This window comes from Schistocerca serialis, chromosome 2 (genome assembly GCF_023864345.2).
Source record: "Schistocerca serialis cubense isolate TAMUIC-IGC-003099 chromosome 2, iqSchSeri2.2, whole genome shotgun sequence".
In the NCBI taxonomy this organism is placed as follows: Eukaryota; Metazoa; Arthropoda; class Insecta; order Orthoptera; family Acrididae; genus Schistocerca; species Schistocerca serialis.
The window spans coordinates 860,930,248-860,957,074 of NC_064639.1; the positions used below are offsets into that span (position 1 = coordinate 860,930,248).

Genomic DNA, 26,827 nt, shown 5'->3' on the forward strand with positions numbered 1-26,827 from the left:
CATCCCACGAGCAAATAAAAATTTTCCCAGAAAACTATAATTTCGTTACTTTTGAACACAACTCATATCCCTACACGAAGTGGTAATTTTCCGCTCTGCAAAAGGTGCATAAAGCAAAAGAAGGACGTCGCTGGATTAATACTTTCCCGTGTTCGACTTGCAGTGTGTTCTCAAATTATTCTGCACTCCGCTATTGCTCCACATATTTATTTATTTATTTTTCGACCGAAGTGACAAATGCGACAATGTGATGTGTGTTGCAGTGAGCAACGGCGGCAGCGTGTCCGTGGCCATCGCGGATGAAACGCTCCCTCCGAAGCAGGGCGCCGCAGGGCCTCCGTCGCCGGCCGGCCCGGGCGGGGGCGGCGCTGCCCCCGGGGGTGGCAGCGGTGGCAGTGGGAGGCGGCGAGGCCGCGCCGTGCTGCGGTGGGCGGCGCAGCGCGCGCGCCGCGGCTGCACCCGCAAGCTGCTGCTGCGGCGGGTGCCCATCCTGGCGTGGCTGCCGCAGTACACGCTGGCCAAGGGCGTGGCCGACCTGGTGGCCGGCTTCACCGTCGGCCTCACCGTCATCCCGCAGGCCATCGCCTACGCCAGCGTCGCCGGCCTGCCGCCGCAGGTAGCGTCTGCTGCCCGCAAAGCCCAAAGCTTCGCCACTTTACGTTTCATTCCATATTCGCAGCTGACTTTGAAAATTTTCTTCAACTTGAGCTTATGAGAAAATTTTCTTCGCTTTGAATTTATAACTACAATAGCTATTTACACATCCTACTGCTGCGATTTATTGCAAAATACTGACGCGAATTGTTTACAGAAGAATGGAAAGAAATGGTAGAAACTGACCTCAGTTCCGTTTTGCATTCCAGAGAAATGTACGAATTTTCCATAATGACCATAGGACTTAACTGAAGATAGACTGATGGAAGGACAACCTACAAGGAGCTTCAATAAGTAATGCAACACGTTCTTCTTCTTAAAGCATGGTGGTTTTATTCAAGATTCCAATACGCCATACCCTGAGATAACAAGAGTCACTGGATACCTACTAATATCCTGCTGGACCTCCTGTTGCCTGACAGTGAGCAGCAATTCGACGTGTCATGGAATCAACTAGTCATTTGAAGTCCCCTGCAGAAACATTCAGCCATGCTGCCTCTGTAGACGTCCATAACTGCGAAAGTGTTGCCGGTGCAGGAGTTTGTACATGTACTGACCTCTCGATTACGTCCCATAAATCTTCTATGGGATTTATGTCGGGCAATCTGGGTGATTCGTTGGTTGTTTTGGGGGGAAGGAGACCAGACAGCAAGGTCATCGGTCTCATCGGATTAGGGAAGGATGGGGAAGGAAGTCGGCTGTGCTCTTTGAAAGGAACCATCCCGGCATTTGCCTGGGGTGATTTAAGGAAATCACGGAAAACCTAAATCAGGATGGCTGGACGCGGGATTGAACCACCGCCCTTCCGAATGCGAGTCCAGTGTGCTAACCACTGCGCCACCTCGCTCGGTGGCAATCTGGGTGGCCAAATCATTTACTCGAATTGTCCAGAATGTTATTCAAACCACTCGCAAGCAATTGCGCCCCAGCGACACTGTTGTTTGGGTACATGAAATCTATTAATGCAAATGATCTCCAAAAAGCCAGACATAACCATTTCCAGTCAATGATCGGTTCAGTTTGATCAGAGGACCCAGTTCATTCCATGTAAACACAGTCCACGCCATTATGGAGCCACCATTAACTTGTACAGTGCATTGTTGACAACTTGGGCCCATGGCTTCGTGCGAAATCGGAACTCATCTGACCTGGCACGGTTTTCCAGTCATCTAGAGCCAAACCGATATTTTCACGAGCCCAGGAAGGCACTGCTGCTTAGCCCATTAATGCCAAATTTCCTCACACTGTCTTAAAGATACATTCATCGTACATCCCACATTGATGTCTGTGGTTACTTCATGCAGTGTTGCTTGTCTGTTAGCATTGACAACTCTGCGCAAATGACACTGCTCTCAGTCATTAAGCAAAGGCCATCAGCCACTGCTGAGATAATGCCCGAAATTTGGTGGTCTCGGCTCACTCTTGACACTGTAGACCTTGGAAATACTGAATTCTCCAACTGTTTTCGAAATGGAGTGTCTCAAGCGTCTAGCTCCAACTACTATTCCATGTTCAGAGTCTGTTAATTCCTTTAGTGCCATCCTAATTATGTGGGAAACCTTTTTGCGTGGATTATATGAGTACAAATGATGGATCTGCCAATACACTGCCCTTTGTTAACTTATGTACCAATACTACCACCATCTGCATACGTGCATATCGCTATCCATGACTTTTGTCACCTCATGTATTATTCCTCACACTTTTGGCTACAAAACCATGTTTTTCACCATAATCTTCATTCAGTGCAATGGTCTTATGACACCTTACAGGGAGGACTTGTATGCTCACATTGTACCTCTCTACTGCTCAATGTTGGAGCCAACGTTGTATTGCATCAATAACCCATTTAGAGTTCCATGACTCTACGAGCTCATGGTGTGACTCTGATCTTTTTCTTCGTAGGAGAGGTTGTGTTGCACCACTCCATGGATTGCAATTTTGTTTCTGATTTGAAGTGATAAACTCATGTTTCATGACCTGTAACAATGTTCGATAAAAGAGTGTCACGAAGAGCCTTATAAAGCACAAGCAATTCTGCACAGATGATCCTTTGTTGCACTTTCTGTTAGATAGCAAGGATTCCAGCTGGCACGCACCTTTGAGTACACCAGCTGTTGGACGAGTGTGTCAGCACTGCCAACAGAGATATCAAGTTGTGCAGCAAGGTGTTGGATTGTGATCCATTGATCACTGCGAATTAGTGTCTGCATGTTTCAACATTCCAGGAGTCACAGCTGTGTGTGGCCAGCCAGCACATGGGAGATCAGACAGGTTTGCGCGACCTTGTTGCAATGATGACAGAAGCCTCTCCCAACGGCTGATCATGCTTTTGTTCACTGCCAGGTCTCTGTAGACATCCTGAAAGCACGTATGAATACCTGTGATGCTCTGGTTGTCTGGCAAAAGAAACTCAATGACAGCTTGGAATGGCTCTCTGTTACAGACACCATTTTGAAGGCTATGTATAGCACCACCACCTATCAGAACTTCATGAAACTATGGCAACTGAAGTGGAAATATTCCATGAATCCAATTTTTTCAGCAAAAATTGGCCAAAAAACCAAAAATGTTGCATTACATATTGAATACTCTTCATACATTTGTAGCACTTGTAGATTTAGAGAAAGCTTTTGTAGTGTTAACTGAAACACGATCTTTGAAATATATTTGTGCTTATAGCTTTTTCAGTGCTAAATTTATTGCAAAAGCATTTGGCTGACACTTAACAAAACCACATTGAATGATGTAAAACATCCAGCTAGGTCAGTCACATATTCTTAAAGTGGGATGTCAAAAGCACTCTTGATAAGAATTAATCTACAGTGTGTTTACAGTGCAGTACATTGTTTACAATATTCGTGTAATTATTACTTTAACATTTCATTCCACACTGCATTCTTCAAAAGGGAAGTTGGTCTTGTTAATTGATGAATACTCTCCCACGTGATTCATAATATCCTCAAATTTTGTTCCATTATTATTTTATACAACTGGTATTGTGTACATGTAAATCTGCACAGGATGCATACAGTTGACTGTTTTACATTTTATGTCACTATGAAACAGTATATGTGTCCCATTTTAAGATATTTAGTCATTGCATCAAAACCTGAGATAAAATTACTTACTTTCCTTTTACAGTATGGGCTGTATTCTTCATTCATGGCATGCTTTATCTACACAATCTTTGGTAGCTGCAAAGACAGCCCTGTTGGACCTACTGCAATAGCTGCTATCTTGACCAGGGAAAACCTGCAAGGCCTGGGACCACCATTTGCAGTGCTCCTATGTTTCCTCAGTGGCTGTGTTGAGTTACTCATGGGTATACTGCAATTAGGTAAGTGCAGGATGTTCCAGAGATGATTTCAGCAATAACATACCTTCAACATCAAATCATGTATGAGGAGCAGTCAAATGAAAACAAGGCAGATGGAAAATAGTAAGTTATTTCTAAAGTAATGTTGGTGGGCCCACATGTTGCCAAGGTTGTTTCAAGTACACTGCAAAAGTTTCACTGGGATGCACTTACACAACCTCCATGCATTCTTGATAAATTCTCATGCAATTTCTATATTTTTAGTGGCCTGAAGAAAGACACTCATGGCTGTCAATTTGCTTTGAACGAAGACGTGTGCCTGGGTACAGTCATGGTTCCATAGGCAATCATAAACATTTTTCAATGACAGCATTGACCATCTTTTTGTCTCACAGTGGAATAAATGTATTGACAGTTATGGGAAATACTTTTGAAATAATAAACAGTTTACATATATTTTTTCTCTGACTCACTTTCATTTGACTGCCCAGTATAGAAAAATGTTTGAGAGAAATGCATAGTTAGGGTGCTACTTACAGTAGTTCCATCATGTCAAATGCTTTAGTTAAAGATGTAGAGGTTTGGTCTCCTACTATTCATGTTCTTCTCTTAACCCCTCCCCTCCCCCAATAATCGAGTGTCAGATAAATATATGTTTTGTGTTACCATATGTATAATCTGTTAAAATAAATGTGCTCACAATACACTTAAATTATTAACTATGTACACAAATTACAATAGCTACTGATACTCTTTGTATTCCTCTGCTTGAATGTAACTCCTCAGATGTGGGTGGATTGAATAAGTGGGACATTGTAGGGTTTTTGGTAGGTAAGTTACATTAAATGGTAGGCTGATTTTAATATCCAGTACAGTGTGCACCATAGAAACTGTACTATGGTCAGCGGAACTGCTATCTCTTTATGTTGGCTGAAAAGATTGAAGAATGGTAAGTGGCCATATTTGTGGACTCATGAGGTCATGTGTTAGAAACTTCTGAGTAATAGTTGTAACACAGGAGCAGGCAACTGTGTAACAATTTCAGATATGGCCTACTTTTGGGGTATACTGTATATTTGCCTGTGGATACATAGCCTCTATGACTTTCACAAAGCAAATAAGTCAGTTACAAAATTTGTAATTGTGTAGAAAATGTTATAATTTCAATGCCAGGAATCATTAACTCTATTGTTAAACAGCCATGCTGAGAACTTCCTGCACTTTTATCAGGCAAAATAACTACCTCGAGCAGAATGTTCTCTTTAATAATTTACCACCAAATGTCCCATGGTATTTTGACAGCAACAACTACTACTGTGAACCAAACACGGACCTATACTTCCCCCATATCAGCCAGGTCTTCAAATTTGTAATCATATTCTTTACCCTGGCTTTCAATAACTTTCCTTACACCCTATGAGGAGAGAGATCCTACACAGAATACTTACTCCAAAACTCAAGGTTGTATTCTGTGATCCACATAATTTACACAAACACAGAGTGTCTTTATCCTATGTCAATCCTGCTCCCATTTCTACAACCCCCAGGTCATCCTTCTGCAGGAAGCCCAAATACATCTGACTAAGTTATTAAAAGACAGAAAAATGTGTTAAAGGAGCTACAGCAATGTCAGAATTGCACTGAAATCTTCTATGTTGGCATGACAACTCAGCTTATTAAATTTAAAAGTAAATGGTAATTAATGAGCACTACTAGACTGTGGCTAACTGTAAACCAGGTCAACAAGTTGCTGAACAGATGCACACCACAGCAGCAATGTCTTCAGTGACTCATGCCATTCTGAGTTTCCTCCTCTCCCCCAGGCACTAAACACCAGATCCTGTGAATTACACATGTGGAACTGTGCTTTTGGCATATATTCTTGTAAATCCCTCTGGCCTAAACCTTCACTTACAATTAGCCCTCTTCATCAGATCCCTCTTTCCATTTACTTGCCATCATTATTTCTTCTCCTCTCATTTCTGTGTCCATCCCTGCTCTACCAAACCCTTGCTTACCTATTTCCTTACTAGATAAAGATCAAAAGCCCAAAATATTAGTAATATTTTAGGATATTTTCAGATGTTCTTGTATTTGCCACCCACTGCCTGCAGGTGAAAGGTTGTGGCTCTTCATTCTATATTCATATTTACATCTACATTTATAATTTGGAACCCCCAGTAAAGTCCCATTGTACCATTTACAAGGGCTTTTTCCCATTCCTTTTATGTATGGAGTGTGGGGAGAATTACTATTTAAAGGCCTCTGTGCATGCTGTAATTAATCTAATCACAGGAGTGATATGTAGGGGGTTGTATTATATTCCTAGAGCCATCATCCACATCTGTTTCTTGAAACTTTGTAAATTGACTTTCTGAGGATAATTTGTCTATTTTGGAAAGAGTGCCAGTTTTATCAACATTTCTGTGAGTCTCCTCCACGAGTCAAACAAATCAATGACCATTTGTGCTGCTATTCTCTATATACATTGAATATCCCCTGTTAGTCCTATTTGGTAGGTGCCTCACACATTTAAGCAATATTCTGTGATGGATCATGCAAGTGATTTTTAAGCAATCTCCTTTGTAAACTTACTGCATTTTCCTAGTATTCTACCAATAAACTGAAGTTTGCTTTATGCTTTACCCACAACTGAGCCTATGTCGTCATTCCATTTCACATTCCTACAGAGTGTTACACCCAGGTATTTGTATGAGCATACTGATACCAACTGTGATACTGTAATGTCGGATATTACACTTTTTTGTTCTGTAAAGTGCATAATTTTACATTTCTGAATATTTGAAGCAAGTTGCTAATCTGGAAACTGCTTTGAAATCTTGAAAAGATCTCATTGAATATTTGTGTAGCTTTACTTCATTGTAAATAATTGCACCATCTGTGAAAAGTATTAGGTTACTTTAATATTGCCTGCAAGGTCATTAATATACATAGTGAACAGCAAGGGACCCAACACACTTTGTTGGGGTACACCTGCTGTTACATCTACATTTGTCAATGACTTTCCATCTAACCTTCTGCATCCTTCCTACCAGTAAATCTTCAGTCCAGTCACAAATTTTACATGATATCCCATTATCCCAAATGATCCTAATTTTTGTAATAAGCATAAGTGTGTTACTGCATCAGTTGCCTTTTGGAACTCATGGAATACTACATCTAGTGCTCAGGCTTGATCTGTGGCTTCCAGTGTGTCATGTGAAAAATGAGAGTGGGGTTTCACAGACTGATGTTTTTGAAATATGTGCTGGTTGACATGGAGAAGCTCTTTCTGTTTGAGATACCTTATTGTGTTTGGGCTCAGACTATGATCTAAGATTCTACAATGAATGGATGTTAAGGATATTGGGTGGTAGTTTTGTGGATCACTTCTGCTGCCCTTCTTGTAAATAGCGTGACCTGTGCTTTCTTCCAACTACTGGGCACGGTTTTTCGTTCAAGGGATCTGTGGTACATTATTTTTAAGAGAGATTAACTCAATCTCAAATTCAGTATAGAATCCAGTAGGGATACCATTGAAACTTTGTGCTTTGTTCAGTTTTAAAAATTTCAGCTCTTTCTCAATGCCACTGACACTAATATCTATGAGAATTTAATTGGATTTTCCTTTCTAAGGGAACTTTTGAAAATAGAGTTAGCATTTCTGCTTTTACTTTGCTGTCCTAAATTTCAGTTCCTGTTTCATTCATGAGTGACTGGATGAGAACTGTAGTGCCACTACTTTTACACACTACCAGATTTTATTTGGGTTCTGTGAAATATTTCCAGATAGTATTCTGCTATGATAGTCACTGAAGGCTTCTTGCATTTTTCTCTTGACAGCTATATGCATTTCATTCAGCATCTCTCTGTTTATAGCCACAAAACTACCATCCATTATCCTTGACATCCATTTGCTGTAGTATCTGAGAACACATTCTGAGCTCAGGCATAATGAGAATCTCAAATAGAATGACTCCTTCCATGACAACCAACACAGATTTCAAAAAAAGCAATCATGTGAAAGCCAACTCAAACTTTTCTCACATAACGTACTGAAAAACATGGACCACGGCAGTCATGTGTTGGGTCCTTTGCTGTTCATGTTGTATATTTATGATGTTGCAGACAATATTAGTAGCAACTTCTTACTTTTTGCAGATGTGCAATTACTTACAATGAAGTACAGTTCAAAAGTAGCTGCAAAAGTCTTCAGTCAGATTTTGATAAGATTTCAAAGGGTTGCACAGATTGTTAACTTGCTTTAAATCTTCATAAATTTAAAACTGCGCACATCACAGAAAAAAAAAATAAAAAATGATAGTACATAGCGTCCTATGCATTCAGTACAACCAGTCACAGTCTTGTTTGTTATTTCCATCACAGAATTTCAGTTATTGTAACAATCTTAGTATTGAAAGTCCAGAGTTATTCCAACAAAAGCCACATCTATAACAACAGAATCCTGCTTTAAATGCACTGTATGAAGCCTGTTAAAAACAGTATGAAAGAAAATCAAGCAGAAAGTAGAGATATGGAACATGAAGTATGACAGAAAGATAGAAAAAGTTGCACTATGAAAATGGCAAGAAGCAGATAAAAATATAAGAAGATAATCTCTAGTCTTAGAACCTGGAAACAATTCCAGACACCAGAACATGTCAGTATAGAAGAATCCTACTATTAAGAAGAAAAGTTTATATGTTTGCTTGCTGCTTTTCCCATCAAAGTGCTTGCATTCATCCTTTCCTTCTCATACCTAATGCAGTTTTACATTTCCATAACTTATCTGTTATGATAGTGTGCTATAAGATAAAGGGAAAGCTATAAAAATTCTAAATAAATTAATTAATCCTCTTAGTGTTTCACCAAACTGCACAAGCCTTACACGAAACAGAAGTGATGAAATACTTCAAAAGATAACTGAAAATACTATGTAACCATCAAGTTCACATCTTCAGTGCAGTTATTTGCAGTCTTACAGCTACTGTTGGTAGTAACAGTTATGATGATACTAATAATAATAAAATTTCAGTTGTAAATTTAATAAAGTGATGCTATTCCTTATTTTTCATGCTCTCAGGAACTTACAGCTTGTGAGTAACTTTCCAGTAAGTTTTGATGATAAATATCTCTGTTGCCCACTCAAATGTTTTGGAATGAAGAACACATGAATATATTTTGATTAGTCTTCTTTATTAAAAAGCTGTTTTGTGTAATTGGTTGATATATATTTCTCTGGAGTACATTATTGTTTTGTAGCCCTCTATGCATTTTAAGCATTCCCTCTATGCATTTTAAGCATTGGCTTGTAGCTAACAGATTAGTAGAAGGGTAGTGCCTGTGTCCTTCTGTTGTATCCTTTAGGTTTTGTTTTGTGTCTGTATGTACTGTACTGGATGATACAACCAAAAAATTAAAATTTCATTGCTCTTTTTAGGTTTCCTTATTGACTTCATATCTGGACCTGTGTCAGTTGGATTCACATCAGCTGCGGCCATCATAATTGCTACAACACAAGTAAAGGATGTACTTGGCCTGAAGTTCTCTGGAAGTGAGTTCCTTGAAGTGTGGCGCAAATTATTTGAGCATATAACAGAAACAAGAAAGTGGGATGCTATACTTGGATTTGCTTGTATGGCTGTCCTGTTGCTTCTTCGAGTAAGTAGATGTAAAATATAAGATCAATTATAGAAAAAATTGGCTAAATTTTTAACATTGTTTTAAATTGATCCTGTTTTTTTTCCCCATTCATTTAGATTGTATTTCATTAGATTCTGTGGGTGCTCAATATCAGACAGCAGATCAGAACCCAGTATCTAGTACTAGTTTTAGTTATATTTCTTACAATTTGCTGCACATAATGATAAGTAACAAAAGACAAAATAAATGGACCAACCACTGTGACAGTTATGTTGCCCTGAAGCTCACAATAGAGATGGATAGAACTGAAAGAGAAAACACATAGAACGATAGCTGTTAGAAAAGTTTTATGCATCTTTTTGTGCACCTATTGTACTCTGCACATCAGAAGTTTAGATAACCTTACAAAATGCACTTTTTGTGTTGTCATGCTAGAAATCCCAGGACTAGTGTTAGCATCTCTGTTTTGAAGTGTAAATCTCAGGGAAACAATAAAACCAACAATCACTTTGATACACCAAAGAATGAACTGGATGTACTTCACAAACCAATCATCAATCTTCTATGCCAAATATTGTAGGGGACACGTGTTCCAGTCTTGATACAGAAGGTAGTGACAAAGTGATATATCAAGACGTGATACAACTGAAATAGCTGTATTGCCCTTAGAAGTCCCTCATCACAAATGGGTAATATTGGCGAAAATACTGCAAATGTTGTTGTTGCTCATTTGTGAAGGACTTTAAGGAAGTTTTAGGCATTAATAGGTCACAATACATAGATATGAACAGATCTGGCAGTTCAGTAAACTCAGAGATCTGGCATTAAATAATTACTTTGCTTCAGAAAATTCCACCATCATCAGAACTTAGTTGAAGACTTTCCAAAAGATTAAATGTTGTGATAGTGGCAAAATGAGACCCTAAATGCTTTGGCCTACATGATTTCTGTTTTTAAAAGGACATCGATGCATGTCAAAATTTTTGATCGTGTAATGCAACTAAACCAAACATCAATGCAAAAGTTAGTTGGGCCACTGTGAAATAGAGTTTTTTAAACATGTATGTAGCTTTTGTTAAATGTGAGAACCTAGTGAAGAAGGAGCAACAAAATCCAGTGAGAAAGCAGGGCTCAAATCACCACCAAGACAGGTTTCGACTTATCCAGCTGAATTGCTTACAGTCATGATAGCAAAAAGTAATATGTTAAAACATAAACTATGCCTAACCTTATACATACAGAGTCCATATTAGAATAACCAATGAAATTTTATGTATTGTAGGTATCCAATAAAGAACTGAACTTTAAACCAGAGAAAAAAATAGTGGTGGCATTTTGCGCCACATGAAAACCATGGAAAAGCAAATTATTTGTGTCCAATTGCTGCATGATCAACATTAACTATTTAGTGCTCTTACTTGCTTTATTAGTTAAATGGCAGTGAAATTGTAGCATACTAAACATTAATCATCTGCATCTTTTCTATTTTCTATAGCAAGCTCAGCAAAAGAAGATCCCTGACAGCTGTCAGTGCTGTTGCCAGTTTTCAACTGTGAAGTGCAAATGCCTGCACGCGAAAACATTTGTTGTCTATAGATCGGTGTCAGCATTGAGATGTTGTGATGGAAACCTATACAAAATCACATTATGTGATTGGTTGAGGTAGATGCATGAAGCAGCTGCACATACGAACTGCAAGTGTCAGGGATCTTCTTTTGCAACATCTGCTGTAGGTTTTGTGCAGTTAAATGGCTCCACTGATGATTTCTTTTCTTTACTCTTTATAGAAAGTGAAAGACATTCCTGTTGGTCCTGCTGATCCAAAGGAAAAAACAAAAATTCAGAAAATTCTTGGTCAACTCCTTTGGTTTGTTTCAACTACAAGAAATATTATTGTTGTTGTCGTATGTGCTGTAATGGCATACATGTTTAAAGAGCATGGGGAGGAGCCATTTATTCTTACAGGTAAATAACTTGATTTGTGGCATTGCATTTTATCTTGAACTTAAATCATTCTTTTAGACATAATTAAGTGAATAAACTGAAAGCATCATCCAGTAGAAAAATATTTCTCACTATATCTCTTAGTATGTTATACTTTCTTTTGGGGAATAAAAATCTTTCTCACATAATATTTTTCTTTTTTCCAGGAGAAATCAAAGGTGGCCTCCCAGAATTCACTTTTCCACCATTTTCTGCTGAAGTGAACAACCAGACATACACATTTTTGAACATGGTTTCTAACCTAAGTTCTGCTACATTTGTTGTTCCATTGCTGGCCATTCTGGAAAACATAGCTCTGGCTAAAGTATTTTGTGAGTTTCAATTAGTATATTAATTTGAAAACTTATTAACACAAAAAACCTGTCTCTATCCATCTCCCAGTAGTCCAGTAATATACTGAAGAGAGCTTATGCACATTTTGGAAGAGTAGTAGACATATATCGAAAGTATGAAGCACGGAGTTCAACCAGGAAGCAGCTTAGACCGTCAATTTGCTAATCACATTTTCTGTAAAAAGTAAATGTCTGGGTTTGAGTGACCAGTCTAGCACATAGTTTTAATTGTAAAGTAGGTTCTCATCCCATCGTCATTTGTTACTTTCATTCATAAATGTGGTTAGGATCCTTTCACTGAGGATGTTCATTCACATAAGCCACAATACCATTTATAGTTCATTTATGAAACTGTTTCTTGTTTATATCTCACATTCAATATGTTAACTTTATGAGGGATTATGAATCAGTTTAATGTTATTGTCTAGCAATAAGTGAATATTTAATTGTTTGAATGTAATTTAAGTGATAAATGTCATTGTATTTGTATACTCTGTAAATGCATATAAAAGTGTCAATGTATCTGCAAAAATCACTGTATCCAAACTGACAACATCCATACATTGCAAAATGTCTACGGATGGCTAATCAAATAAATAAATAAAATAAATAAACTGACATACTGCAGGACACAGCTGTCAACGAGTGACTTGCTTCGCATGCAGTAGGAATTGTATTTGAAATCTTATATTACCAATGATAACAATATAGTTGGTAATAGAGTTATATGACAGCTACAGTCAAATATTTATGCTGTGGGGAATGAATCAGAGTTAATTTCTCAACTCCAAAGTAAATTCTGTTTTGGACATAATACATACCAGGAACTGTAGTGTAGTAATGGTCATATATTCACTCCACTTCATGGTCTGTAGATCCATTATAAAGAACAACCTTCACAACAGTACAAAAAACAATAAGGATTACAATAACAGACAGCAACAGTTCCTGAAAACTGTGTCAGTAAGCCACTATCATTATGTCAGTTTCTGTGTACTGTTAAATAATAATGAAAACTGCTGGATGGAGGAATAGATAATATTAGGGAAACGTGACTCCTTCACATATAGTTGATCAATTTGTGGAGCACAATAACACATAACAGTAAACAGCATCCACACTAGCTTTTGAGTAGTGGCTCTTTTTCCAGCTATAGGATAAAAATTTATGCACTCAACCACACAGATATCCAAGTGCACTTTCCCATTGCAAAGGCAGCATTCATGCCCTGGCCTTGGAAGTGTGCGTTTGGATGTCTGTGTGGTTATGTATGTGAATGGGTGTACTAATGTTGGGAAAAGAGCTAGTGCTCAAAAGCTAGTGTGAATGCTGTTTTCTGTTGTATGTTACTGTGCTCCAGGCATCAATCTGCTACAAGTGAGTGGTTGCTTTTCCCAATTTTCTATATATTGTTAATTAAAGGTACTGCCTGCACTTTACATATTCATTGGGTTTGTAGACAACTAAAAATCTGATACTGTAAAGAAAGGAAAAATACTCAACTGAAGTGATCAAATGCAAACAACAGAGAGCTTTTTATTAAGTTCATGCATTTGATTGTGAGAGATTATAGGTCATAATAAAAGAACTTTCATGGTGTATTCTATGGAATGCAGTAAGATTGATATACTGGAGGAATAACTGGTTGAATGATAAAGGAAATGAATGTCTACAACAAAGCAATAAAATCATTCTAGCATTGACATGAAAGGAAAAAATAGTAATTTACACCAAAGATGGAAGTGATTTATTTAATCGTAGCTTTAATATTGATAACCATTGTTTAATTGCTTGTTTGACTTTTTAGTAAATAAATTTTGGTGTAGATTTAAAAAATGACATTTTAATACTTGCAGCTGAAGGTAAACCAGTAGATGCTACACAAGAAATGATTGCTCTGGGCGTGTGCAACATCATGTCTTCATTTGTGGGTTCTATGCCTGTATCTGGAGCATTGTCTCGTGGAGCTGTAAATCATGCAAGTGGAGTCGCCACTACGTTTGGTGGCATTTACACAGGTAATTACTGTGACACATATTACCAGCTAGCAACCATAATTAACAATTTTTTTAGTCATCTTCAAAGCAGCCTGCCAGGAATTCTTCTCTTGTGCCAACCTCTTCATCTCAGAAGAGCACTTGCACCATATGTCCTCAATTATTTGTTGGATGTATTCTGATCTGGATCTTCCACTACAGTTTTTACCTTCTACAGCTCCATATAGTACCATGGAAGTTATTCCCTGATCTCCTGACACATGTCTTATCATACTGCCCCTTCTTCTTTTTCACTGTATTTTCCATATGTTACTTTCTTCACCACTTCTGTGAAGAACATTCTCATTCCTTATCTTATCATTCCACCTAATTTTCAGTGTCCTTCTAAAGCACCACAGTGTAAATGATTCACTCCTCTTCTTTTCTGGTTTTCCCTCACCATACAATGCTGTTCTATGAATGTACATTCTCAGAAATTCCTTTCCCAGGTCAAGGCCAATGTTTGATACTTCTCTTGGCCAGTAATTCCCTCTTTGCTTGTGCTAACCTGCTTTTTGTGTCCTCTCAGCTTCATGTGTTATTTTGCTCCCAAGACAGCAGAATTCCTTAACTACATCTAGTTTCTGTTCCTCAGTTTTATGTTTAGCCTTTCACTGTTATCATTTCTGCTACTCCTCATTACTTTTGTCTTTCTGTGGTTTCCTCTTAATTCATATTCTGTACTCATTGGACTGTTCATTCCATTCAACATGGCCTGTAATGCTTCACTTTCACTGAGGGTAAAAATGTTATCAGCAAATCTTATAATTGAGATTCTTTCACCCTGAATTTTAATATCATTCTTGGGACTTTCTGTTATTTTCATTGTTGCTTAGTTGATGTATAGATTGAACAGTAAATGTGGAAAACTACATCCTTGTCTCTCACTGTTTTTAATCCAAACACATCTTTCTTGGTGTTCCATTCTTATTGTTCCCTCTTGCTTTTTGTACATATTCTATGTTATCCATGTTTTCCTACATCTTGCTCTTATTTGACTCAGAATTTTGAACATCTTGCGTCATTTTACATTGTCAAACTTTTTTTCAGGTCAACAAATCCTATTAGTGGACTTGATTTTTCTTAAGTCTTGCTTCCATTATAAACTGGTGCCCTTATCTTTCTGAAAGCAAAGGAAATGATCAACTAACAGGTCCTCAATTTTCTTTTCAATTCTTTTGCAAATTATTCTTGTCAGAAATATGGATACTGTGTCTCCAGATGCATAGATTCTACACACCAATTTGAAGAGCCATTTAGTTGCCATTTCCCACAATGGTTTCAGAAATTCCAAAGAACTGTTATCTATCCCTTCTGCTTGATTTGATCACATGTCTTCCAAAGCTCTATTAAACACTGTCTTTATTGCTGGATCCCCCTACATCTTCTCTGTTGACTCCCATTTCTTCCTCAGTCATGTCATCATACAAGTACTCCTCCACTTACATAATAAAAACGACCCTAGCAAATAATATTCAATGTAAAATTTTGTCCAGCAGCTAGGGTATAATATACATACCTCAAAGATCTTGGGACAAAAATAAATAAACACTCCTGTAATTTTCTTTATGAAAGATGTAACCTGCAAAATGTCCAAACAAGGTAGAGGAAAAACTTGAACCACCTTGAAAAATGCTATGCATTACCTCTTGGAAGCTTCCTTTTCTACTGGTGTTGTTATTCATCTTTGGACTATAAAGCAGCACCTGATGGTATGTGAGAGGACCCCCGATCCCTGCCCATGAAAAAATTTTGCTTCAATTCAACAGCAATTCCACCCTTACACAGTAGTATCATCTGCATGTTTAATACATTATTAAGATTGCATGCATGATTCTGAACTGTTAATGAATATCAGGAATAAGACTTGGCCTAAAATTAAACAATGAGCCACTATATGTATGTTATTTTGTTTATTTCCTCTTTTATTTTCTGTTTTTATCGGTATAGATGCATACTTCTCTCTAGATAGTTTATTCCCTGTATTTTCTTTAGGTAAGAGTGCATATATTGGTGCCCTATCTTATGTCTGCTTTCCTGTTCCAGTGCTCAGAGTAGCAATGTACAACTTCTGAAATGAAATGTCTTTGTGAGGTCCAAAAATGTGGCAGAAATGTGATCTTTATTTTTTACCAGTACTGAGACCTTGACATTCTTTAACAGTGCAAAGACGACACTTTCTGTGTGCTTATATGTTCACAACCCATACATTGTGCTTGAAAACATTTTTTTATTTATCAGTTGTATGTAAAATACTTTCTTTTTCTAATATTTCAGAGATTTATCTGTGAATGTTGACTCTGTCTTACCTTTTTCCTTGAATAAAGCCTTCACATTTACCACTTTCCAGTGTGTAGGAAATACACCAGTAGACAGAATTACAAATATTAGCAAAAGTACTGAATCCATCTGGATAGCCAAACTGGTTAAAGCCCACTCTTCTCAGACACAGGGAGGTGCACTGGCCCCAGATTGAATCTGTCTCATGGATATCGATGAGATACAGAGTGCTCTCCATTCTGGATATGGTTTTTAAGCAGTTTTCCACTTCCTTCGTATAAATACTAGCCTGGTTCCCACAGCCTGCAAATACTTTGAAAAACTTGGTCACATTTCATCGTGTAATGCACACTAGATTTTACAGAAGGGGTACACAAATTTCTCATACAAATGGATGGACAATGCGAAGAGAGAGAGAGAGGGGGGGGGGGGGGCAATAGCTTTAAAACACATTTGAGACTGGCAACGCCATCATAATAATAGCCTATATACAGGTGTGGCTGGTTCTTCATAAAATTGAAGTCTCACACCAGTCCCAACCTGGCACAGGCTAGATGTACGCCAGTAGAAAATTAAGGAAGCAAATATCTTGACTGATGTTGCCACACATATCAGGAAAATTGATTCAAAAATAACATCAGAGTTGAATGGAAATGTTGACTGTAGTTTGTCAATAGCATTCATTAATTACTTTACATCTGTTGAACACAAAAGAAATGTGTTGTCATTTAACCTGTTTATCTATGCACTATTTGCAGTAGCATGATACACTTATTTTGTCTGTAATCATTAAATTAATTCTAAACAGTGATAAATAACATCACTTTTTTTCAGGAATTATTGTGATACTCTCTCTTCATTTATTCACACCATACTTTGCATACATCCCAAAAGCATCTCTTGCGGCAGTTATTATTGCTGCTGTTGTGTTCATGGTAGAATTCCATGTGGTGAAGCCTATGTGGAGAACAAAAAGTAAGTATTACATGAGATTACTTTGTTTTTGAAGATAATACTATTTGATCATGAAATAACATTGCTATGTCTATTGCAGCCATAATTCATGTTGAAAGCTAATTCTTCCTTACTGATCATCAGACTGCTTAACATTATCATCATATGGTGTTTAACTGTATAGCCAAATAGCTTTTCATGTACCGGTACATACATATTTTTTGTTATTACTTTAAGATTATCTTTGCCAATTTCAATTTTAACATGTCAGTACTTTATTTCAGAAATAGACCTGATCCCTGCATGTGCAACATTTTTGTCATGCCTTTTCTACCGCTTGGAACTGGGCATTGTAGTTGGCATTGGAATTAATGTTGTTTTCCTATTATATGCCTCTGCAAGGCCATCAGTCAAGGTGGAAAAATTTGTGGTGAGTAATTCAATTTCTCTAACTTTCTTTGTAGTTATTAATCATTGAGTTTGGTCAGTGATGTAGAACTGGGAATTTTTTCCTTCCTTTTGCCCTGTTCCATCTACTATTCCACTTTGTAACAATAATGTTTGCTCACATGCTTATCTTCCTATTTTCCAGAGTTCATCAGGATGTGAATATCTACTAATTACTCCTGACAGAAGCTTAGTATTCCCATCTGTTGAATATGTACGAAATGTGGTTTCAAAAGCAGGCATTAAACAGGGATCAAGCTCAATTCCAGTTGTTATTGACAGTCGACATATTCAAGCTGTTGACTTTACGGCAGCTAAGGTATGTGCAGTTTTTGAGCAGTAAATTTATTTTGACATATGTGTATTTCATGTGTACTTAATAAACTTTAATAATTCACAGAAGCCTACAAATATTGTAATACTGTGCATATATCTTGCAGGGTATCAAGTCTTTGATTGAAGACTTCTACAAACGAAATCAACCAATACTCTTTTACAACCTAAAACCAAGTGTGGTAGAAATTTTCCAGGGAGTGCAACCCAAAGATCTTAAGCATTGTAGCAATGAAGCAGAGTTGAATGAAATGCTGAAAGGTATCTTAATTTTTATATTTATATTTCTTATAAATGTAGTCTACTATTGGAATAAATTATGCAGCAATATGAAAGTAACTATCACAACTTTTCTCTCTCTCTCTCTCTCTCTCTCTCTCTCTCTCTCTCTCCGTGTGTGTGTGTGTGTGTGTGTGTGTGTGTGTGTGTGTGTGTGTGCGCATGCGCACATAATGAAGTTCCTTCAGATAACACGTGATTGTAAAGGATATGAAAGTCTGAAGTACATAGATGGAAAAAGCATTCAAAAACATAAAATGGTGCAAGAAAAATAGAAGTGAGCTGTAAGGAGAAATGGGTAACATACAGAACCAGAAGGTAATAATAAGAGTGGTTGACTTAAGATGAAGTGCTCAGATTAAAAAGGGTATACAATAGGGAGGTAGTCTTTCACTCCTACTGTTCAACCTGTACATTGAAGAAGCAGTTACAGAATAAATGACAGGTTCAAGAGTCGAATCAAAATTCAAGGTGAAAGGATACCAAAGATATGATTAAATAATGACATTGCTATGCTGAGTGAAAGTGAAGAAGAATTACATGATCTGCTGAATGAATACAGGCTATGGATTGACAGTAAATCGAAGAAAGATGAAAGTAATGAGAAGTAGCAGAAATGAGAACAGTGAGAAACTTAACATCAGGATTGATGGTCATGAAGTAGATGGAGTTAAGGAATCTACTACTTTTGCAGTAAAATAACTGGTGATGGATGGAGGAAGGAGGACATCAAAAGCAGACTAGCCCTGGCAGAAAGGGCATTCCTGGCCAAGAGAAGTCTATTATTATCAAACATAGGCCTTCAATGAGGAAGAAATTTCTGATAATGTACATTGTGGTACAGCACTGTATGGTAGTGAAACATGGACTGTGGGAAAATGGGAAAAGAAGAGAATCAAAGCATTTGAGATGTGGTGTTACAGATGAACGCTGAAAATTAAGTAGACTGATAAGGCAAGAAATGAAGAGGTTCTGCACAGAATTGGAGGAGAAAGGAATATGTGGCAAACACTGACAAGGAGAAGGTACAGGATGATAGGACATCTGTTAAGACATCAGGGAATGACTTCCATGGTACTAGAGGAAGCAGTAGAGGGCAAAAACTGTAGAGGAAGACAGAGATTGGAATACATCCAGCAAATAATTGAGGATGTAGGTTGCAAGTGCTACTTGGAGATGAAGAGACTGGCACAGGAGAGGAATTTGTGGTGGGCCACATCACACCAGTCAGAAGACTGATGGAAAAAAAAAGATTTAATATCACAATGGAAACATTTAATTTTTGACAAAATAATTTAATTGGATAAATAAAAAATCTACTCACCCATCTTCTCATCCCACCCGGTAAGTCTCCACTGACCCGCAGTTCTAGGTGACTTTCCCAAAATCATCCCTTTTCCTAGACCTCTCCAGTGCTTTTCCTTCACTGCTCTTCCTTCCCCTTCAACTCTTCTTCCTGAAGCAGCAGCCTCTGGCTCCGAAAGCCTGCTTACTTATAACTGTCTTTATGCATGTGTTCTGTGTGTTCTGCTGATATATGGCTTGTCAGGCCAAAGCACAATTCACAACTGTGGGAATACAGGCTGAAGAAACCAAATTGAGTTACTTGTTAGTGGAGTTAGAGTGCTGATTTATCAAAAATATATGGAATCTCATGAAGAGTGAAGAAAACAACAAATATTAATTAGCTAAAGAAAGACTGTTAGTAACTTTTTAAGGAAAGTGAAGGACATCAGATTAAGAAACTAGTTAGCAAATTAGAAATTGGTGATGTGAAGCCCAGTCTGTTGCTTTGGGAAATGAAAGTTTATAGAGAAATGAATATTTCAGATAAAATTTTGGAGTCTCTCTGGCTAAAATAACTTCCTGGTAGCATCTGAAATATATTAATAATTTCCAAAGAAAATGTGGTCATACTAGCACAAATTGATGATCAGATGATGGAAATGCAAAGCAATCATGAACCTCAATCAATTTCAAAGGAAGTGTCCTCTGTGACATGTGATTTTTCTGTATCTGTGAAAGATATTCTGGTAAGGATCAAAGAGATTGAAAGTGGAGTGCATAAATCCAGTTCTAGGGAGCAACAGTATCAATCATGATGACATACTCACAGCACAGACTGCAGCAAGCTGTGATATAATAGTTTGGGAAAGTACTGCTACTTTCATTTTTGTTATAGCTCGAACTGCAGACATAAGAAGTGTGTCCAGCCTTGCCAATGGAAAAGGGAGAGAAACTCCAACTGGCATATGCACTAGCAGCTGAGTGTTCTGCTACAGCAGTTACATCAGGCTGCCAATATTGATTGTTCATTAGGGATAAAACTTGGGGTTGACAACGATGTTGAAATTTCCATTATACCAGTGTGACCCAAGGATAAGGTTAAAGAGGCAGATTACAAACTTTGTGCTGTGAATGGATCTGAGATACAAATACTTTTAAAACTTTTCAGTGGTCTTTCATTGTAACTAACACAGCATAAGATGTGATCAGTGCAGACTTCCTTCATCAATTCACTTATTAACAGAAGTGAAAAGAAAATTATTAGTTGACAGCCATACTCGGTTACATGTAGCTGCACTCCAGAGTACAGTTGATTTGTGCAGTTATGTTAGTTCACTCCACACTAACTGTAAATACTCTGGACTACTTAAGAAATGTCCTAAACAACAAATCTCACATTATGCAAGGAGAAATTAAGCATGGTGTTAAATATTATAGTGCAGTCAGCAGTGGCACACCAGTGTACTCAAAAGCTCACCAGGCTGGTCAACATAAATTAAATCTGTCTAAACAAAAAAATCTAGTTCCAAATGAATCATAATACAGTGTGTTTATAAATGAATATCGGGGTTTTAACGGTTTATAATATTTATTATATGTAACTTACAGTTATAAATGATATGTCAAATGAAAGAGCAACCCAAACAGTTTTACCAAGAAGAATCTTATAAATGGTCAATGTGAGCACCATTTGTCACGCAGCACACATCAAGTCTATAGCCGAGTTCTTCCCAAACATTGATAAGTGTAGCAACAGCTGCGTCAATCCAGTTTCTTAATTCAGGAAGGTCTGCTGGTAGCAGAGGCATGTACAAACGATCCTTGATGAAACCCCAAAGGAAAAAATCGCATGGTGTTAGGTCAGGAGAACATGGAAGTCATGCAAAGCAAGCCCTGTCATTAGGCCGCTTGCGGGCTACCCAGCTTTGGGTACAGTGAAGTTCAACCAATGTGACAAATGTAAGTTTAAAGTAGTAAATATTATAAAGTGTTAAAACCCCATTATTAATTTATAAACACCCTGTATAATTCACCGCTCTAAATACCTGTGGGCTGGTTCTTTGTGGAGACTATCAACTTCGTAATGGCTAGACCTTCTTGGCTGCTGTCCAGACCCATACACAAATGATGTAAATTCCATCCTTGTTGGCAAGAAAATATTCTCTAAACCAGTCTCCTCAAAGCATATTGCCAAATCCCAATAGCTGAAAGTGATACAGAAAAGAGTGCACTGATCACACACTTCTGACTTTATGAATTCAGTTTCACACCGTTTGGCCTCAGGAATGCACACAGTACCTTACAGAGAATTAATGAAGTTTTGAGAGATTAAATTTTGGCTTGCACCTTTAGATGACATACTGATAGCTTCTAGCTCTCCGGAAAAACACATTCAAGATTTAACTATCGTATTTGAACAGTTGAACGATTTTAGTTCAAGAATTTGTGTTGAAAAATCTACGTTTAGAGTTCAATAAATTAACTTTGTAGGTTATGTGATTACTCCAGAAGATACCAAACCAGACCCAAAATGAGTACAAGCGATAACTAATTTAAAACATTGGAATTATGTCATTTTCCAAGCATACTGAATTTTCTCTGAAGGCATTTGGAACATGTCAAAAAAGAAAGCTATCCTAAATTATTACTTGAGGAATTCAAAGAAAAATTACAAAAGAAGCATTCAGTAGACAGAAGATTCAATAAGGCAGGACAAGATGTGTGAAATAGACCTTGCAAATGCAGCCCTTCTAACATTCCCAAGTGTAAACAATGAATTTGCATTATTTGTGCACTCTTCAAATTTGGCATCCAGTGCAGTGCTGCAACAGATGGATGAAGGAATATGGAAACCAATGGGTTTCTGCTCCAAAAAGTTATTGCAATCCCAGAAGAAATATTGAACATATGATAGGGAACTTCTCAGCATGTACATGGCAATAAGGTATTTTAAATACCTCCCTGAAGAAATATGTTCATTTCCAGTGCATACTGAAACTGCTCCTTCGACACATGCTTTTTAACAACAAAACAATAAAGCAACACCTATGCAGTAGCATCACCTACAACTCATATTACAATTTATGACAGATATCGGACACATTTATGGAAAAGACAATACTGTTGCTGACAATATATTCAGATTGGAATAAATAGTACCAATTGATTATGAGAAGGTAACAGATGCTCAAGGGAGTGATAAAGAACTTGAGAAACTTTGGTCTGGTCCTTGTACCACATTGAAGTTTAAACAGCATAAAACACCTTATGGGAGATTATTATGGTACAGTGTATCAATAAGTAAAATTCATCCTTATATTCCTTAGGAATTCAGATATTCAGTTTTTCAACATTACAACAGTATGACATGACCTGGTATTAAGCCTTCTGTGAAATTACTTGTGTGTAGTTTTATTTGGTCAAAAATCAACAAGATATCCAAGAATGAGTGAAATCATACATAGCAAGCCAAAAGAACAAAGTGACTTGACATACTAAATCCTCTATTGGCCAGTTTCCAAGCACAGATGGACACTTTAAGGTGGTACATATTTATCTGATCAACCCAAATGAATTCATTTGCTGTTAAATGCCCATCAATGTTCCATAACTGAACAGAAGTCATCCAACTATATGATGTTTGAGCAGAAACAGTGGCACAAGCATTTTATAACTTCTTGATCACTAGATCTGGAGCACATAACCAAAAAGTGACTGATGAAAGAGCACAGTTCCAATCAGAGCTGATCTACGTGTTAGCTCAGATATGTGGTTCTAAATAAACACTAACTATGGCATATTATTCACAACCAAATGGGAAAATAGAGAGATTCTGTCAAACATAGAAGGCAGGCATCAGAGCATATGGTGAAAGTAAACAGAGTGACATCATGTCTACAATTTTCCTAGAACTCTGTTGCCATATGAGAAAAGGAAGTAACTGAACAGTTGGTGAAATGCGGTATGCCTAAACTTTGACATTGCCTGGTGCTTTCATTGTAAGGTTGGAAAAGAAACAAGAAGTAGATCTGCCAGCATTTACTTCTCAGTTACGCCATCATATGGATAAACTAAGCCCTTCAAATTGTTCCTACAAGGTAAATAAAACATCATTCATTTGTAAAGATCTGCATAATATGACTCATGAATCTTTGAGGGATGATAAAATTAAGTCACACTAGTGCCTCCCTACAAAGACCTGTATGAAATTAATGATGTGGCAACTAACATCTTGTTTAACAGCCGAAAACCAGCAGACATCCTTATAAACTCACACACCAGTTGTCAACATGATAACATATAGAGCACTTCACTTGTGAATGAGTTACTCTAGGAGTCTCGCCAAAGGAAGATATCCTGATTTGACTGAGTTGTGGAATTCCCCTAAAAGTACAAGTCACTGACTTACATGCTAAGGGGCGATGATGTAGGGTTATGTTTATGTTCATAACCTACAATTCTGTGAATAGTTCATCATTGTGTTGACTTCATTTTTCTTTGAAAACAAATGACATTTGAAATGTACTGAGTGAAAGGAAGTTTCAATACAAATTGTTCTCTTTGGAATGTGTGATAATTGTCTTTGTAATGAAATGAAGTTTCTAAATAATATATTTGAATTTAAAATATTCCTGATTATTTTGTGTAATGTGGAAGAGAAAGTGCATGAATAATAGAAAAACATGTATAATCAAGATATTTTCAAACATGTATTCTTTGTTCAAAAGCTTATCCAAGTTCTGTGCATAGGTACTGTAGGCCTGTTTATTTCTAAAAATAATCTGTGATGCTGGTCTGATTCTAAAAGGAGTTGATGAGTTGATATTTTTACACATGGCATTTCAAATTTTTCTTGCAGTGATAATGTACTGAAACGAACTCTGGTCCATATAATCTAGAAGAGTATCAACACATTGCAGCATGGTACAGTGACTGAAAGGTCACTGTCTTCATTTTCACTTTCACATTCACTGTCCTTTTTATTTTGTTGTTAGTGATGGTCACAATTTCTGTGTCACTCGTGTACTGTGAGCTGGGTTCACATGCATTGTTTTTCAGCCACTCATTCAAGTTTTCTTCATCAATAGTTTCAAAACCATTTAAACCCATTGCCAGGTTCATTATCTGTGCAGTTGTTAGTTCATCATCACTGAAACCTTGAAAATCACTTCCTTTTGTATCTGTAAGAATTTTCCTCCATGCTAGGCCTCCTGACAGGCATTATAAATCCCATGTTTGGCACTAGTACTGTGACAGTACATGGGTACAGTGATAAGGTAGTAGCTCTCTCTCTTACTGAAACACACACACACTATTTTGGTAATTGTTTATTTTGTCAAGAGAAACAAATTTACTTTATGAATAATGTCTCTCAGTTTCCAAGTCATGTTAGTTAAGTGATATAATTTTCTCACAACTGTCACTGCCATCATCTTTAGGGGGTAAGAACTGCTTTCCTTGTTATATGCATGAAGCAGCATAGTCCAGAAACTTCTACAGGTGGGTCAGATTTGCTAACTGTTAAACCCTATTGTGGTGACAGCTGTTGAAGAATTATATCTTATTTGATGTGGCTTGAATACTGAGAAAATTTTGTTCAGCAGTGCCACTGTGAAATACTTCAATAATGAATATTATGTTAGGGGACATTATTTGCCTTAACTATGGATGCTAATGATGCATGGCTTGTGGAAGTCAAATAGCATCTTCTCATTAACCATGGTATGCTTTTAAATCACACCATTTTTTTTCTTTCAGCATATGCAAACCAAACACAAGGACACCAACAGCAGATGACTCTCAGGATTTGAAATCGCAGTATTCACCATTTGTCAGAGTTGGGATTTTGTGATCAACCCAATGTTTCTTCAGTGTCCTAGAACTAGAAATATTTGAATTAATTACAGAAACATAAGGTTCAGTGATGCTAAAGCTGGTGTGTTCTGTGAACTACACATAAGCGTTATTATTGAAGAATGAACTGTGGCTTCAGATTGGCTTGAATATTCATGCAACAAAACAGTATTGAATTCCTATTTGTGTGTGTGTGTGTGTGTGTGTGTGTGTGTGTGTGTGTGTGTGTGTGTGTGTGTGTGAGCACCTAAGTGTGCGTGCATGACCATTTGTAGTATTATACATACAATTTATACTATACATCTCCTGCATTCCTGTAAATGGAGATGTAATAATTGTAAAATTATTGTTGTACAATCAATGTGTAATATTAATTTATAAAAAGTCAAACAAAGAACAATATTGCACTATTGTGTATATAGATAAGCATATTTATAAATGTCTCTCATCAACCAAAGAAACTTTTTTCCTTTTTTATAGAGAGTTGGAGAAAAGATATAGATTAAATTCGAGATTTTCATTTTGTGTTGATGCCATTATTATACTTAACTTTCCATTCCTATATTCCTTTTGTCTCCTGTCCCATTTTCACACCGACTGAAGCTCAGATGCTTCAAAGTATCAGATATAACGGTTTGTTATAATCACTCTGTTTTGCAATTACAAAAGCCAAATGTACAGACATTAATAAAGCACGTACACAGACTGAATTATTATGAAATTATTAATTTGCAAAATGATGAGAAACATAGCATATATGAAACAAATATAAATTAAAGGAGAAGACTTTTAACCATTAGCCCGTGACAAGTTGCTACATGAGAGAATCAAGTAGACTGGATTGAATTAAAATATGACATACTTATACTACTCTTCACTTACTAAACATTTACATACATTTTTATGCTACACTATATTTAATTTATAACAAAGTTAAAAAAGAAAAGCAGACTGCTTGAATGCCCACAAAATGTCATATTCAATCAGTAAATAAACTCAAACAGGGAAGAAGGACTTTGGCCAGATGCTGAAATATTTCTGACATTCTTTTTCATTGCAAAATTCTATGTACTGACTTGACAGAAAATCCTAGGAAGTTCTGGTCTTACATTAAATCAGTAAGTGGCTCGAAACAGCATATCCAGACACTCCGGGATGATGATGGCATTGAAACACAGGATGACACGCATAAAGCTGAAATACTAAACACCTTTTTCCAAAGCTCTTTCACAGAGGAAGACTTCACTGCAGTTCGTTCTCTAAATCCTCACACAAACAAAAAAATGGCTGACATCAAAATAAGTGTCCAAGGAATAGAAAAGGAATGCTGTGAGTGATGTAGTTGGTCAGGTGGACCATAATATTTTGCTCAGAGTGAAAGCAGCTACTAAAGAGTTGAGGACAGA

General features: G+C 37.2%; 1 protein-coding gene across 1 annotated transcript; it reads left to right on the top strand.

Annotated features, from left to right (window-relative positions):
- Positions 1 to 418: 418 nt before the first annotated feature.
- On the top strand, positions 419 to 26,125 carry LOC126458162 (sodium-independent sulfate anion transporter-like; the record flags this gene model as incomplete). Its single annotated transcript, XM_050095029.1, has 11 exons — positions 419 to 616; positions 3,799 to 3,994; positions 9,414 to 9,634; positions 11,404 to 11,581; positions 11,767 to 11,931; positions 13,809 to 13,970; positions 17,103 to 17,243; positions 17,507 to 17,652; positions 17,815 to 17,988; positions 18,110 to 18,263; positions 25,326 to 26,125. Coding segments are annotated over 11 exons (1,788 nt in total), but the record flags the coding sequence as incomplete, so codon positions are not given.
- Positions 26,126 to 26,827: the final 702 nt, after the last annotated feature.